This window comes from Telmatherina bonti (genome assembly GCF_933228915.1).
Source record: "Telmatherina bonti genome assembly, chromosome: 9".
NCBI classification, from domain to species: domain Eukaryota; kingdom Metazoa; phylum Chordata; class Actinopteri; order Atheriniformes; family Telmatherinidae; genus Telmatherina; species Telmatherina bonti.
Genome location: NC_136627.1, coordinates 5,886,821 through 5,904,961, shown reverse-complemented (window position 1 = coordinate 5,904,961; position 18,141 = coordinate 5,886,821). Strand labels below are relative to the sequence as shown.

General features: G+C 42.7%; 1 protein-coding gene across 1 annotated transcript in view; it reads left to right on the top strand.

Annotated features, from left to right (window-relative positions):
* Positions 1-11,902: 11,902 nt before the first annotated feature.
* Positions 11,903-18,141, top strand: part of pou2af1 (POU class 2 homeobox associating factor 1) — a gene marked incomplete at both ends in the record, with an annotated part of 28,234 nt that continues 21,995 nt past the window's right edge. Inside the window, one exon of the mRNA XM_079246648.1 lies at positions 11,903-11,918. Coding sequence (XP_079102774.1) covers positions 11,903-11,918 — 16 coding nt within the window. The remainder of the gene's footprint in view (positions 11,919-18,141) is intronic.

The following is an 18,141-nucleotide window of genomic DNA, read 5'->3' as shown; positions in this document are numbered from 1 at the left end:
AGTACTACTGTAGTAAATGACTGTTAGTACTACTGTAGTAAATGACTCTTAAGTAATACGAGTGTAGTAAATGACTGTAAAGTAGTACTACTGTAGTAAATGACTGTTAAGTAGTACTACTGTAGTAAATGACTGTTAACTAGAACTGCTGTAGTAAATGACTGTCAGTAGTACTACTGTAGTAAATGACTGTTAAGTAGTACTACTGTAGTAAATGACTGTTAGTAGTACTACTGTAGTAAATGACTGTTAAGTAGTACCACTGTAGTAAATGACTGTTAGTAGTACTACTGTAGTAAATGACTGTTAAGTAGTACTACTGTAGTAAATGACTGTAAAGTAGTACTACTGTAGTAAATGACTGTTAGTAGTACTACTGTAGTAAATGACTGTTAGTAGTACTACTGTAGTAAATGACTGTTAAGTAGTACTACTGTAGTAAATGACTGTTTAGTAGTACTACTGTAGTAAATGACTGTTAAGTAGTACTACTGTAGTAAATGACTGTAAAGTAGTACTACTGTAGTACATGACTGTAAAGTAGTACTACTGTAGTAAATGACTTAAGTAGTACTACTGTAGTAAATGACTGTTAAGTAGTACTACTGTAGTACATGACTGTTAAGTAGTACTACTGTAGTAAATGACTGTTAAGTAGTACTACTGTAGTAAATGACTGTTTGTAGTACTACTGTAGTAAATGACTGTAAAGTAGTACTACTGTAGTAAATGACTGTTAAGTAGTACTACTGTAGTAAATGACTGTTAGTAGTACTACTGTAGTAAATGACTGTAAAGTAGTACTACTGTAGTAAATGACTGTAAAGTAGTACTACTGTAGTAAATGACTGTTAAGTAGAACTGCTGTAGTAAATGACTGTAAAGTAGAACTGCTGTAGTAAATGACTGTAAAGTAGTACTACTGTAGTAAATGACTGTAAAGTAGAACTGCTGTAGTAAATGACTGTTAGTAGTACTACTGTAGTAAATGACTGTAAAGTAGTACTACTGTAGTAAATGACTGTTAAGTAGTACTACTGTAGTAAATGACTGGTAGTCGTAGTACTACTGTAGTAAATGACTGTTAAGTAGTACTACTGTAGTAAATGACTGTGAAGTAGAACTGCTGTAGTAAATGACTGTTAGTAGTACTACTGTAGTAAATGACTGTAAAGTAGTACTACTGTAGTAAATGACTGTTAAGTAGTACTACTGTAGTAAATGACTGTTAAGTAGTACTACTGTAGTAAATGACTGTAAAGTAGTACTACTGTAGTAAATGACTGTTAGTAGTACTACTGTAGTAAATGACTGTAAAGTAGTACTACTGTAGTAAATGACTGTTAGTAGTACTACTGTAGTAAATGACTGTTAGTAGTACTACTGTAGTAAATGACTGTAAAGTAGTACTACTATTGTAAATGACTGTTAAGTAGTACTACTGTAGTAAATGACTGTTAGTCGTAGTACTACTGTAGTAAATGACTGTTAAGTAGTACTACTGTAGTAAATGACTGTTAGTAGTACTACTGTAGTAAATGACTGTAAAGTAGTACTACTGTAGTAAATGACTGTTAGTACTACTGTAGTAAATGACTCATAAGTAATACGAGTGTAGTAAATGACTGTAAAGTAGTACTACTGTAGTAAATGACTGTTAAGTAGTACTACTGTAGTAAATGACTGTTAACTAGAACTGCTGTAGTAAATGACTGTTAGTAGTACTACTGTAGTAAATGACTGTTAAGTAGTACTACTGTAGTAAATGACTGTTAGTAGTACTACTGTAATAAATGACTGTTAAGTAGTACCACTGTAGTAAATGACTGTTAGTAGTACTACTGTAGTAAATGACTGTTAAGTAGTACTACTGCAGTACATGACTGTTAGTAGTACTACTGTAGTAAATGACTGTTACTAGTACTACTGTAGTACATGACTGTTAAGTAGTACTACTGTAGTAAATGACTTAAGTAGAACTACTGTAGTAAATGACTGTTAAGTAGTACTACTGTAGTAAATGACTGTTAAGTAGTACTACTGTAGTAAATGACTGTTAAGTAGAACTGCTGTAGTAAATGACTGTAAAGTAGTACTACGGTAGTAAATGACTGTTAGTAGTACTACTGTAGTACATGACTGTTAAGTAGTACTACTGTAGTAAATGACTGGTAGTCGTAGTACTACTGTAGTAAATGACTGTTAAGTAGTACTACTGTAGTAAATGACTGTAAAGTAGTACTACTGTAGTAAATGACTGTTAGTACTACTGTAGTAAATGACTCTTAAGTAATACGAGTGTAGTAAATGACTGTAAAGTAGTACTACTGTAGTAAATGACTGTTAAGTAGTACTACTGTAGTAAATGACTGTTAACTAGAACTGCTGTAGTAAATGACTGTCAGTAGTACTACTGTAGTAAATGACTGTTAAGTAGTACTACTGTAGTAAATGACTGTTAGTAGTACTACTGTAGTAAATGACTGTTAAGTAGTACCACTGTAGTAAATGACTGTTAGTAGTACTACTGTAGTAAATGACTGTTAAGTAGTACTACTGTAGTACATGACTGTAAAGTAGTACTACTGTAGTAAATGACTGTTAAGTAGTACTACTGTAGTAAATGACTGTTAAGTAGTACTACTGTAGTACATGACTGTTAAGTAGTACTACTGTAGTAAATGACTGTAAAGTAGTACTACTGTAGTAAATGACTGTTAGTAGTACTACTGTAGTAAATGACTGTTAGTAGTACTACTGTAGTAAATGACTGTTAAGTAGTACTACTGTAGTAAATGACTGTTTAGTAGTACTACTGTAGTAAATGACTGTTAAGTAGTACTACTGTAGTAAATGACTGTAAAGTAGTACTACTGTAGTACATGACTGTAAAGTAGTACTACTGTAGTAAATGACTGTTAAGTAGTACTACTGTAGTAAATGACTGTTAAGTAGTACTACTGTAGTACATGACTGTTAAGTAGTACTACTGTAGTAAATGACTGTTAAGTAGTACTACTGTAGTAAATGACTGTTAGTAGTACTACTGTAGTAAATGACTGTAAAGTAGTACTACTGTAGTAAATGACTGTTAAGTAGTACTACTGTAGTAAATGACTGTTAGTAGTACTACTGTAGTAAATGACTGTAAAGTAGTACTACTGTAGTAAATGACTGTAAAGTAGTACTACTGTAGTAAATGACTGTTAAGTAGAACTGCTGTAGTAAATGACTGTAAAGTAGAACTGCTGTAGTAAATGACTGTAAAGTAGTACTACTGTAGTAATTGACTGTAAAGTAGAACTGCTGTAGTAAATGACTGTTAGTAGTACTACTGCAGTAAATGACTGTAAAGTAGTACTACTGTAGTAAATGACTGTTAAGTAGTACTACTGTAGTAAATGACTGTTAATAGTACTACTGTAGTAAATGACTGTAAAGTAGTACTACTGTAGTAAATGACTGTTAGTAGTACTACTGTAGTAAATGACTGTTAGTAGTACTACTGTAGTAAATGACTGTAAAGTAGTACTACTGTTGTAAATGACTGTTAAGTAGTACTACTGTAGTAAATGACTGTTAGTCGTAGTACTACTGTAGTAAATGACTGTTAAGTAGTACTACTGTAGTAAATGACTGTTAGTAGTACTACTGTAGTAAATGACTGTAAAGTAGTACTACTGTAGTAAATGACTGTTAGTACTACTGTAGTAAATGACTCTTAAGTAATACGAGTGTAGTAAATGACTGTAAAGTAGTACTACTGTAGTAAATGACTGTTAAGTAGTACTACTGTAGTAAATGACTGTTAACTAGAACTGCTGTAGTAAATGACTGTTAGTAGTACTACTGTAGTAAATGACTGTTAAGTAGTACTACTGTAGTAAATGACTGTTAGTAGTACTACTGTAATAAATGACTGTTAAGTAGTACCACTGTAGTAAATGACTGTTAGTAGTACTACTGTAGTAAATGACTGTTAAGTAGTACTACTGCAGTACATGACTGTTAGTAGTACTACTGTAGTAAATGACTGTAAAGTAATACTACTGTAGTAAATGACTGTTACTAGTACTACTGTAGTACATGACTGTTAAGCAGAACTGCTGTAGTAAATGACTGTAAAGTAGTACTACGGTAGTAAATGACTGTTAGTAGTACTACTGTAGTACATGACTGTTAAGTAGTACTACTGTAGTAAATGACTGTTAGTAGTACTACTGTAGTACATGACTGTTAAGTAGTACTACTGTAGTAAATGACTGTTAGTAGTACTACTGTAGTAAAGTATTGTTAAGTAGTACGACTGTAGTAAATGACTGTTAAGTAGTACTACTGTAGTAAATGACTGTTAAGTAGTACTACTGTAGTAAATGACTTTTAGTAGTACTACTGTAGTAAATGACTGTTAGTAGTACTACTGTAGTAAATGACTGTTAGTAGTACTACTGTCATCACTCAACTCTGCTCCAGTTCGTGTCCTCGCGCTCTTTTGGAGCCAGGCTAACATTACAGGTGCCATAGTTTTTTTTCTCCACCTTTCCTCTCATTCAAAGCACGTCCATTTCAATGTAAACACAGACGCAAGTGAACAACGTGACGTGCGGCATGACGCTGTGGGCTACAGCAAGTGTTGTCTACTAAATTAAGCTAAACAAGACATGAGGGAGCTAAACAGGAAAAACTACAAAATAAAACAGGAAAACTAAAACACGAAAAGGCCAAACCATTACAGTACCCCCCCTTCAAAGGCCAAAAGGAAACAGTCCAGTGACGGGCGGGAGAGGGGGACCCGGAGGAGGGGCCAGGGGAAAAACAAAATCCAGGGAAACTGGGCCAGGGGGAAAGTCCAGAAGGCCTAGCTCAGGGGAACGGCTCGGAGGCAAAGACGAACGGGGCAGGCTTGTCTCTGGAGGATGGCCTGGAGACCAGGACGACGGGGGTAGGCCTGGTTCAGGAGGAAGGCCGGGAGTGCTGGACGATGGGGCCAGACATGGCAAAGGTGGAAAGGGGGCTTGAATCTGGAGGACGGCCAGGAGGCAGGGACAACAGGAGCAGGCATAGTTCAGGAGGACAGCCCGGAGCCTGGACGGACACCAGACATGGTTCAGGGGGATGTCCTAGAGGCAGACCTGGATCTGGAGGATGGCCGGTGGGCTGGGATGACAGCTCAGAAGGGTTGCTTGGAGGCAGGGGTGGCCAGTGAGGCAGGTTTCCCCAGATGGGCCAACGAAGACGGACCCTCAAGACAGGGCGTCCACAAAACCAGTGACGAAAAGGTTCAGTGAGGAAGGGCGACCAACCTCCTGGTGATAGGGGGAGAAGTGATCTCCTTGGGTACTGGGCAGCAGGAACTGGTGGAGGAGGAGCGACATCCTTGTTGGGCCCAGGGGACGGTGAAGAAGGACGGACACTGTGGACGGAGGAGGAGGAGTGACCTCCTCAACGGGCACTGTGGACGGAGGAGGAGGAGTGACCTCCCCGGGCACTGTGGCAGCTACGGCTGGCGCAGGAGAAGCGACCTCCCCGTCGGGAACAGGGAACAGAGGAGGAGCGACCTCCTCAGACACAGGTGGTAGACTGGTTACAGTTACCAGGTGGAAAAAAGAAACTGGCATGCCAAATCAAGAGACGACATCGGTGCTGGTAGACTGGTTACAGACTGATTACAGTCTACCACCACCAGTAACCCGTGGTAACCACCAGTTACCAGTTGACCAAACTGGATCCTCCTTCTAACACATCAGGATCCAGTCTACCACCACCACAAGATTAGTTGACCAGACCTGATCCTCCTACTACCGCATCAGGATCCAGTCTACCACCACCACAAGACCAGTTGACCAGACCTGATCCTCCTACTACCGCATCAGGATCCAGTCTACTACCACCAGACCAGTTGACCAGACCTGATCCTCCTGAGATTACATCAGGATCCAGTCTACTACCACCAGACCAGTTGACCAGACCTGATCCTCCTGAGATTACATCAGGATCCAGTCTACTACCACCACACCAGTTGACCATATCTGATCCTGCTCCTACGACCACATCAGGATCCAGTCTACCACCAGACCAGTAGACCGCTGCTTGGAACAAACGCAGTCCAGGCCGTAACACAATGCTGGTTTTCTTTCTGTTTTCTGTCTTGTTGGATTTGCATGACCTGCTTCAATGCCTTCTGATACGTTTAAACTTCTGTGATCCTTATGGAGACGTTAATCTTCCCTGAACCCAAACAGTTTCCCTGCTGAAAGCAGCTGTGGGGGAACGATGCTTTCTGATTGGTCAGTAGGGTCCGCTCCAGTTTTCATTTCTCAGTTTAAAGCAATGACATGAAAAAACCGACAGCTACTTCCTGTGGTTTGTGTGGAGAAATGTGTGTTGTTAGGCTGCTTTTTTGGAGAGAAGCAGGAAGTTTGAGTCTGTGGATCTTATTGCCTCTGCTCTGTAATAAATGGATTACAGAAAGGGAAGGATGGAATGATCCCGTACACACCAGCGAGGGCTGGATAAAGTTCGCTGGACCGTGCAACACATCCGAGTCGGCTTACATCTATGTTAATCACCTTCTCTAATTTCCAGATGAAACCTTTAAGGCTTGTCAAAGACTTTCTAATATACTTTCACCATGAAATGTTCTGCTTACTGCTTACAAGCCTGAACAGGTCAGTGCTGGCAAACCTTCCTGTTTGAACATCCAGCCAGATTCATCCAGCTACACAACTCCTATCACACCCGTGTTGGCTCCTCTCTACCGATCAATGTTGAGGCAACAGAGTCATTACAAAATTATGCACAAAGCACTTCTTCAACAAGCCTCAACTTATATCTTGTGCCTTTCTCTTTGGAATCAGGTGTGTCAGATTACCTCGCATCTGTATGAACCTCAAACATGTTATTTCAAATAAAATATATAAAAAAGAGCAAACTAAAGCTCACTTGTTTCACCAAAATATATTCAGACTAGTGTTTTGTGGTAAATCAGTGAGAAACGGTCAGCTCTTCTCCGATCATGCTCACATTTAAATCATTTCTGTATGAGAACAGTGAAACAAACTCATTACTGATTCAAGCTGCAGAGATTTCATTCATACCAGATGAAAAATTAGCTCACTGTTGCTTGGACGTCAACATGTTTCCCAATGATCAATAGATTGGTAAAAAATGTCCTAGTGTTTCCATTTTCTGTCATTTGCGCTCATAATGATGAGTGAATGAATATTTAGAAGATTAAATATGGTGTTTTTCTTGTCTATTATCCAGCCTATGCGGAAGTGCATAAAACTGCAGTTCCTCCTTCATCCACTAGGGGCTGCAAAACAGAACAAATCCCCATAGACTCCCATGTTAAAAAGGCCAACTTCACAGCAGAAATAAACATGTTTACAGCCTGGTTCAAAAATCCATTTTCGGTTTAATAGGTCAGGTTTACCTTCATGACAACTGTGGGGGAAGTGAATTTTTTTCTAACTCTTGCGTTTAAAAGTAATTTAATCTCGAAGCAAATTTAGGGGCATGTCCTTTTGATTGACAGGTTCCAATCTCCGGCTTCAAGTCAGAAGAACGTAGAACAACCACGATTTTTTAGCCGGTTATCAACGTGACTCGGCTTTAGCCCGCTTACCTCCGTTAGGTGGTTAGCTCCCGTTATCTCGGGGCTAGCTTGGTTAGCTCTTAGCTACAGAAACCTCGGAGTTCGCTCGATGTCAATCATCCACCATGACGCTCACGGCTCCCTTCTCAGCTCCACCTCTTTGCCCACATTTGTATTTTCCGGGTGAGAAGACGTGCATGACGCTGCCAACATGGCGACGGTAGGAACCGCCGACCGAGCTTCAATTCAGCTCTTCAGAAACCTACAGGTGACGTCACAGAGGCTCCGTCTTTATATACAGTCTATGCTATGAACACCAAGCTTGATGCAAAATTGCTCATAAATGATGAAGATTCTAACAGAAACTCAGATGGTGGAAAAAAGAAACATGCATGCCACACCAAGGGACGACATCCGTGCGGCAAAAGACAAGAAAAAAAGAGGCTCTGAGTTCATCATGTTGTAGAAAAGAGAGGAGAACTCTGTAGCTTCAGGACAGACTTTAAGACATCCATGGGACACTTTTGTCCATCTCCTGCAGTTACATGCAGAGGTGTTTAAAGTAGAAGTAGAAGTAAATATAAAGTAGAAGTCCTGCCATGTTTTTGGATCTACTTGTGCATTTAGAACTGGTGTTTTTTTTATTTACCTTAAAGTGGAGCTGAGATGATTAAATTCACCTGGTTTAGTGACTGGTTGGAAAGAGCTGCTGGACAGGAATTCTACTTTCTACTTCTACTTTCTAAACCTCTGGTTTCATGTAATTTGGCCTGTTTTCAAGCAGGTTATCTAGCTACCTAGCTAATTGGCTAGCTATATGATGCAGAAAATGGAGCAATACCACCAGAAAATACGAGAGCGAGCGTCTGGTGGCCGGGCCTTCGCCCATGGGGCCTGGTCGGGCTCAGCCCGAAAGGGTTACATGGGCCCCACCTCCCGTGGGCTCACCATCTGCGGGAGGAGCCGTAGGAGTCGGGTGCAATGTGAGCTGGGCGGCAGCAAGGGGCGGGGACCCCCGGCTGCAGAAGCTGGCTCTGGGGACGTGGAACGTCACCTCTCTGGTGGGGAAGGAGCCTGAGCTGGTGCGCGAGGTTGAGCGGTTCCGGCTAGATATAGTTGAACTCACCTCGACGCATGGCTTGGGCTCTGGAACCAGTACCCTCAAAAGAAGGGGGACTGGAGGGTGTGTTCCAATTACAGGGGAATCACACTCCTCAGCCTCCCTGGTAAGGTCTATTCAGGGGTTCTGGAGAGGAGGGTCCGCCGGATAGTCGAATCCCTGATTGAGGAGGAGCAGTGTGGTTTTCGTCCTGGTCACGGAACAGTGGACCAGCTCTATACCCTCTTTGGGGTCCTGGAGGGGGCTTGGGAGTTTGCCCAACCAGTCTACATGTGCTTTGTGGACCTGGAGAAGGCATTCGACCGTGTCCCCCGGGGGCTCCTGTGGGGGGTACTCCGGGAGTATGGGGTACCGGACCCCCTTGTACAAGCTGTCCAGTCCCTGTACGACAGGTGTCAGAGCTTGGTCCGCATTGCCGGTAGTAAGTCGGATTCGTTTCCGGTGAGGGTTGGACTCCGCCAAGGCTGCCGTTTATCACCGATTCTGTTCATAACTTATATGGACAGAATTTCTAGGCGCAGCCGAGGTGTTGAGGGGATCCGACTTGGTGGCCTCAGGATTGGGTCCCTGCTTTTTGCAGATGACGTGGTCCTGTTGGCTTCATCTGGTCGTGATCTCCAGCTTTCACATGAGCGATTCGTGGCCGAGTGTGAAGCGGCTGGGATGAGAATCAGCACCTCCAAATCTGAGACCATGGTCCTCAGCCGGAATAGGGTGGATTGCCCTCTCCGGGTCGGGAGTCAGGTCCTGCCTCAAGTGGAGGAGTTTAAATATCTCGGGGTCTTGTTCACGAGTGAGGGAAGGATGGAGCGCGAGATCGACAGACGGATCGGTGTGGCGTCTGCAGTAATGTGGACTCTGCGCCGGTCTGTCGTGGTGAAGAAGGAGCTGAGCCAGAAAGCGAAGCTCTTGATTTACCAGTCCATCTACGTTCCTACCCTCACCTATGGTCATGAGCTGTGGGTCGTGACCGAAAGAACGAGATCTCGTATACAGGCGGCTGAAATGAGTTTCCTCCGCAGGGTGGCCGGGTTCTCCCTTAGAGATAGGGTGAGGAGCTCGGTCATCTGGGAGGAGATCAGAGTAGAGCCGCTGCTCCTCCGCATCGGGAGGAACCAGTTGAGGTGGCTCGGGCATCTGGTCAGGATGCCTCCTGGACCTCCCTGGTGAGGTGTTCCAGGCACGTCCCTCTGGGAGGAGACCCCAGGGAAGACCCTTCATGCAACTGCTGCAATATATCCTTCATGCAACTGCTGACAGATTAAATAAAAAAATAAAAACATTGACAGGAATAAGAAGACGCAGAAGCTGCTAAATAAAAAACTCCCCCAAAACGTAGAGGACTTTAAGAACAGCAAAAAAAGAAAAGAAAGAAAAAACTTGTCTTTTTCTTCTTCTGGTCTTTTTAGACGGTTATAGATGACTTGATAGTGATGGATTACCACTATAAATCAGTCTAAAAACACGGGAGGGAACTGCCTCCCAGTAGATAAACTGACTGGACAACTACTGCAATGTAAAAAGACGCATGGAGGGAGGGATGAGGGCGGCGACAGATGAAATGATTGTCTCCATTTACACTCATAAGGGAGCAGAAATGGGCCTTTAGTAAACTTTAGAGACCTGTAAAAACTCCATTAGTTGCCCCGACACCTGAAAGCAGTTCTTCTAAACCAGTCATCAGTTCTCTTCATCTAGCTCTACCCTTGAGCAGATCTGGTCAGAGGCCCAAATGGCACCAAGATTTCTGGACTGATATGCTGGTTTTATAAGGAAACGGTTCCAAAGGAGACGGTCTGCAGTTTGTATCTATGTTATAATAAAAAGCAGAATCAACAATATTAATTCTGAAGTAAACAGGACGAATAAAAACTGAGTTAAATCTACTCAGATTTAACTGAATATTTAAACTATTTAAACGATCATATATATTCATTCATTCATTTTCTACAGCGCTCGGCCCAGAGTTACGGGGAAGCTGGAGTCTGTCCCAGCAGCAGACCAGAAGCAGGTACACCTGGACAGGTTGAAGTCAGGGTGTTCCTGACTGTTGTATGGCTAATGGAGTTAAAGGATGATAAATGGTGCCCAGTGAAGCTAAAATGAACTTGATTCTGCTTCATTTCACCTGCTGTAAAATTAAATAAAAATAAAGACCAGCTGCAACGGGCGTAATCATGCAGAAGAAAACCTCTTTTTCTGCAACAGAATTTCAGTTTTGATCTGATTGGTTTGTCTGTTTTAATCTAAGGCCAATCCCTCTCCTCTTTAGTCTGCAGGACACGCCGTCCATGCTGTCCACAAACAATTCCACATCTTCATCCAGGTTTCCACGCAGAACATTTTAAATGAGCTTTGGTCCAGAGAAGACGGCGTGTTTCTGGATCCTCTTCACATATGATGGAGCTTTAACCTGCATGTGTGGATTTCAGGCTGAACTGGGTTCACACTGGTTTCTGGAATCTTCCTGAGTCCATGCACTGGTTTCCAGTAGAGAATCATGTCTGCTGTTAATGCAGGAGATGGGAGAACAGATATTCCTTCTGATTCTCTGAATCTGTAGCTGATATTCTACACTGGTGAAAATCACGTTTGCTAAGCTAAGCTAAGCTATGATAAGCTAAGCTAAGCTAAGCTAAGCTAAACTACGATAAACTAAGCTAAGCTACGATAAGCTAAGCTAAGCTACAATAAGATAAGATAAGCTAAGCAAGGCTAAACTAATTTTTGAGCATTTTTTCTGTTTATTGTCAGTTTGAATGTAAAAATCTTAATAACCTTTTGTTTGTTGTCCCAAACTACTTTCACTGAAAATGTAATATGATCTTGTTTCACCACATTAGCTCAAAGCAAATTTAGTGCTAGCATAGAACTACATTACCACTGCTGCGTAGCTACATGCTAACATTAGGTTAACAGCTTTTCACAACATCAGTAGTTGTTTGATTTTCAATCAGTACAATTCATCTGTTTTCTTTGCTTTTTCTCGTCTAAAGATTTTGTAGTTTAGAAGCAGCTCAAAGCGGAACTACTGAAACTAGCTGCATTGGGAGATCTGCGGTTAGAGAAGCTGCGACATCCCAGGGGGATTGTTGGCCATCTTCAGGCTGTTATAAAACCCCTCAGTCATCCCGCCACTTTGATTGTCTTCCGTTTAACGGTGTGATTTTGGCCAGAACGGCAGCATGCACTGGGAAAAATGTAAGTAGAACATTCTGCTGCTGCTTTACGCTGATCATGCATTTGCTTTGATTTTAATAGAAGAGAAACAGAAGTTTTACAGCTTGTTAAAAAGATGCCTTTGTCTGATGTCTCTTTTTTAGAATACTGGTTAAAAACCTTAACTGGTTGATTAATATGAGCAGAGTCCAGTAAAAACATCCTTGTATGTGCATTTAAATTGTACACGTTTTAAGATGAGTCGTTTTATGTGCAGTTTGTTGAAAAGAAACTTCTCTGCAGAACTAACGTTTCATGCCGGTGTATCTTTTAAACTCATAATTGTTCAGAAAACACTTGGAAAATTGCTGCAACACTGGTAGAAGGGAACCGGGGACCATTGCATGCATTGCATGGTTGGAGTGTTAGAGTGAAACAGAAGCGGACATGTTTTGCTGTTGCTGAAGCGAATCGGGATGAGATGAAGCTGCCACTCTTCTGGAAAGAGGAAGGTTTTTATTTGAAAGCTGGCAGCGTATTGCCATTGGGCCATAATCTTGATATGCAAACAAGCAGCATACCCCGCCGCGGTAAAACGCTGCACATCTGTGGAGCTTCCTCTTTTGTGCTGATTGAGTTCCTGTGCATGTTTATCAGTGTGTGTTTATGTGTGGTTGTCTAAAACAGAGAGCTGAAACCCAGCTGCACACCCACATCTCTGCAGCACTTAAAAAAGAAAAACAGCTGAAGAGAGAAGAATAATTTCCCTTCTAATACCATTAATCACTCAAATAAATCTAATAATTCTTGAGCTGAATGTTCAGTTTAAATTATATAAATAAAGTCCCTCTGTAGACGATTTCTGCTGTAAATCATTTACCATGACAAGCACCACTCCTTGTTTGCGCCTACTTTGTGACTGTTGACTTCAGAGCAGCTTAGCTGAGAACCTCAGCTGTGTTTACACCTGCACAAGGATACAGGAACACTCGGATCACACAGTTTTGCATATGTTCAGTCGGATCTGGATGTCTGTGGCTCAACAGCGGTTTCAGCTTAAAACTAAGACAGAATCTGAAATATTTCTTGTGTAAATCTTGTCAAATTGTTTTTGTTCAAAGACCTGTAAACGTTTAGAATCTCTAAAGGTTCAGTTCAAAGTGCATTTAGTGTGATTTGCCACAAACATAAGGAGCAGTTGTCTTCCAACCAGTAGGTTGGAGGATTAATTCCAGGCTTCCCATGACTACATGCATGTGTGCCCTTGGGCAAGACACTGAACCCTGCATTGCCCCCCGATGCCTATCAGGGTGGGAATAAGGGACTGATATGTAGTGCATGACTGGAAAAGTGCTATTACAAATCCATTTACCATGATTTTTAACCATTCATATGCATTATTTACATCATTGCTGAGAAAACTGACAAAGAAAAAACATAAAGGAAGAGTTTTCAGAGGACACTCGAGTAGATCCTCATCAGCTCTACATGCTCCACTTCACAGGTGTCGAACACCAGTCCTCGAGGGCTGGTATCTTGAAGGTTTTTGTTGTCTCCATGCTCCAACACCTGACCAAAACTTAAAAACAGGTTGACAAGAAGCTGCTGGATGCATTTGATTTGAATCAGCTGCGTTGGTAGAGGGAAACAACAATCCCATCGGATACCGGCCCTCGACACCCCTGCTCTACTTCCTGTCAGCAGCAGTATCTAACCAACCAATCACATGTCAGCGTGTAGTCATGTAGACAACTTGCTGAAGTTGAAACTGAGCATCAGATGGAGGAAAAACTGAGATTTAACCCAATGAAGCCAAATGCATCATATTTGATGCATACAGTTTCCAAGACTTTTCCCATCACGTTATGGTAGAAACTTTATTCAAAACCCTGTTGTGCACAGTATAATACTGGTATTTTGCCTCTTGGTGAACACCACAAAGCAGAAAATTGCATGACAATTATTTTGACCGATCATGTGGTAATAAACACCAAAAATAACAAAAAATTAAAATGTTTATTTTTCATTTCAGATTTTGTTACAGGGACAAATGGAGGCTTCAGATTTTAAAAATTGGGCTTTTCTGCCCATTTGTTCTTTGGTCAGGTGTTAAAGGGTTGAAGTTGCTGGTCTGAGCATTTAATGGGATTACAGGGCATTCTCTGTAAACCATGTCCAGGGTTTCCAGAGAAGGTCTGAAGAAGAGAAAACATCCAGTGAGCAGCACACCGGGTTCCCTCCTGTCAGTAAGAACAGGAAACTGAGGCTACAATTCACACAGACTCACCAGAACTGGACAATAGAAGATGGAGAAACGTTGCTGGTCTGATGAGTCTCCAGTTCAGCTCCACATTCACATGGTAGGACCAGAATCTGCTGGAAACATCATGACAACATGGATCCATCCTGACGTCAGGATCAACAGGATCTCCCTCCATGACCATGTCCATCCCTTTCTGAGCACAGTGTAGCATCTTCTGATGGAAACTTCCAGCAGGATGATGCACCATGTCACAAAGCTCACATCATCTCCACCATGACGATGAGTTCACTGTCCTCCAACGGCCTCCACAGTCACCAGATCTACATCCAGCAGAGCAGCGTTGGGATGTGGAACGGGAGATTCTCATCATGATGAGGTGGAACGGGAGATTCTCATCATGATGAGGTGGAACGGGAGATTCTCATCATGATGTGGTGGAACGGGAGGTTCTCATGGTATTGAGGTGGAACGAGAGATTCTCATCATGATGTGGTGGAACGGGAGATTCTCATCATGATGAGGTGGAACGGGAGATTCTCATCATGATGTGGTGGAACGGGAGGTTCTCATGGTATTGAGGTGGAACGGGAGATTCTCATCATGATGTGGTGGAACGGGAGATTCTCATAGTGATGAGGTGGAACGGGAGATTCTCATCATGATGAGGTGGAACGGGAGATTCTCATCATGATGAGGTGGAACGGGAGATTCTCATGGTGATGAGGTGGAACGGGAGATTCTCATGGTGATGAGGTGGAACGGGAGATTCTCATCATGATGAGGTGGAACGGGAGATTCTCATCAGGATGAGGTGGAACGGGAGATTCTCATGGTGATGAGGTGGAACGGGAGATTCTCATCATGATGAGGTGGAACGGGAGATTCTCATCAGGATGTGGTGGAACGGGAGATTCTCATCATGATGAGGTGGAACGGGAGATTCTCATCAGGTTGAGGTGGAACGGGAGATTCTCATCAGGATGTGGTGGAACGGGAGATTCTCATCATGATGAGGTGGAACGGGAGATTCTCATGGTGATGAGGTGGAACGGGAGATTCTCATCATGATGAGGTGGAACGGGAGATTCTCATAGTGATGAGGTGGAACGGGAGATTCTCATGGTGATGAGGTGGAACGGGAGATTCTCATCATGATGTGGTGGAACGGGAGATTCTCATAGTGATGAGGTGGAACGGGAGATTCTCATCATGATGAGGTGGAACGGGAGATTCTCATAGTGATGAGGTGGAACGGGAGATTCTCATGGTGATGAGGTGGAACGGGAGATTCTCATCATGATGTGGTGGAACGGGAGATTCTCATAGTGATGAGGTGGAACGGGAGATTCTCATGGTGATGAGGTGGAACGGGAGATTCTCATGGTGATGAGGTGGAACGGGAGATTCTCATCATGATGAGGTGGAACGGGAGATTCTCATCATGATGAGGTGGAACGGGAGATTCTCATGGTGATGAGGTGGAACGGGAAATTCTCATCATGATGAGGTGGAACGGGAGATTCTCATGGTGATGAGGTGGAACGGGAAATTCTCATAGTGATGTGGTGTAATGGGAGATTCTCATAGTGATGTGGTGGAACGGGAGATTCTCATAGTGATGAGGTGGAACGGGAGATTCTCATGGTGATGTGGTGGAACGGGAGATTCTCATGGTGATGAGGTGGAACGGGAGATTCTCATGGTGATGTGGTGGAACGGGAGATTCTCATGGTGATGAGGTGGAACGGGAGATTCTCATAGTGATGAGGTGGAACGGGAGATTCTCATGGTGATGTGGTGGAATGGGACATTCTCATCATGATGTGGTGGAACGGGAGATTCTCATGGTGATGAGGTGGAACGGGAGATTCTCATGGTGATGAGGTGGAATGGGAGATTCTCATGGTGATGTGGTGGAACGGGAGATTCTCATGGTGATGAGGTGGAACGGGAGATTCTCATAGTGATGAGGTGGAACGGGAGATTCTCATGGTGATGTGGTGGAATGGGACATTCTCATCATGATGTGGTGGAACGGGAGATTCTCATGGTGATGAGGTGGAACAGGAGATTCTCATGGTGATGAGGTGGAACGGGAGATTCTCATGGTGATGAGGTGGAACGGGAGATTCTCATGGTGATGAGGTGGAACGGGAGATTCTCATCATGATGAGGTGGAATGGGAGATTCTCATCAGGATGAGGTGGAACGGGAGATTCTCATAGTGATGAGGTGGAACGGGAGATTCTCATGGTGATGTGGTGGAACGGGACATTCTCATCATGATGTGGTGGAACGGGAGATTCTCATAGTGATGAGGTGGAACGGGAGATTCTCATGGTGATGAGGTGGAACGGGAGATTCTCATGGTGATGAGGTGGAACGGGAGATTCTCATGGTGATGAGGTGGAACGGGAGATTCTCATGGTGATGAGGTGGAACGGGAGATTCTCATCAGGATGAGGTGGAACGGGAGATTCTCATAGTGATGAGGTGGAACGGGAGATTCTCATGGTGATGTGGTGGAACGGGAGATTCTCATAGTGATGAGGTGGAACGGGAGATTCTCATGGTGATGTGGTGGAACGGGAGATTCTCATAGTGATGAGGTGGAACGGGAAATTCTCATGGTGATGTGGTGGAACGGGAGATTCTCATAGTGATGAGGTGGAACGGGAGATTCTCATGGACGATGTGGTGGAACGGAAGATTCTCATGGTGATGTGGTGGAACGGGAGATTCTCATAGTGATGAGGTGGAACGGGAAATTCTCATGGTGATGTGGTGGAACGGGAGATTCTCATAGTGATGAGGTGGAACGGGAGATTCTCATGGTGATGTGGTGGAACGGGAGATTCTCATAGTGATGAGGTGGAACGGGAGATTCTCATGGTGATGTGGTGGAACGGGAGATTCTCATAGTGATGAGGTGGAACGGGAGATTCTCATGGTGATGAGGTGGAACGGGAGATTCTCATAGTGATGAGGTGGAACGGGAGATTCTCATGGTGATGTGGTGGAACGGGAGATTCTCATAGTGATGAGGTGGAACGGGAGATTCTCATGGTGATGTGGTGGAACGGGAGATTCTCATAGTGATGAGGTGGAACGGGAAATTCTCATGGTGATGTGGTGGAACGGGAGATTCTCATAGTGATGAGGTGGAACGGGAGATTCTCATGGACGATGTGGTGGAACGGAAGATTCTCATGGTGATGTCCCTCAGTACAGCCCTTTCAAATAAAATACAGTATTTTGCTTCACATTACATGACTACATTTTGTATGGTTGCTATCCTTAACTTGACCACTAGGTGTCAGCAGGTGTTACACATTTTACTTTAAACTAGCATAGAAAAGAAAACAAAAAGAAGAATTATGCATCTCCTGACAAAGTCAGACATGTTCAACTTAAATTGATGCATCAAAGCAGATAATCATACAAATCAAATTTCAGACTGGAAGAGGTGGAAAATTACCCTTTTTTGTTTTACATAAGTATGAATTAAGCACATGTAGTTATTGTTTTATTATTTAGTTATGCTGTCAAAGGCCTAAAGGTCGCCAGATACAAAAGCTCAAAGGAAACACGTTTTTGCTCTATTTAAACCTGAATCCAAATACCAGTAAATAAAGGAAGGGACTGGGTGCTTCCACTAAAGACTGGTAGCATTTACAACTGAGGAGCAATATCCTCCTGCATGATAATTCTATCAGTGTGGCCTCACAATGATCCTCACACACTATTGATCCTCACTTATCTAGTCCGTAAAAACCCCACTGACTGCCTTAACATTGTATGTCTACAGGGTTCGTTTTTTTTTGTTTTTTTTTTTGGTCTTTATTGGCATAATTTTTCACCATCATGTTGGATATCTTACCCCACATGGGGGGAATCTTATCAAGAAAGTGTTTGTCTTGAAAGTTTTTTGAAAATATGTTTAATTTTTCATTAAAAAACACCAAAGAAAAATGGACAAATTTTTAATTTAATTTAATTTAA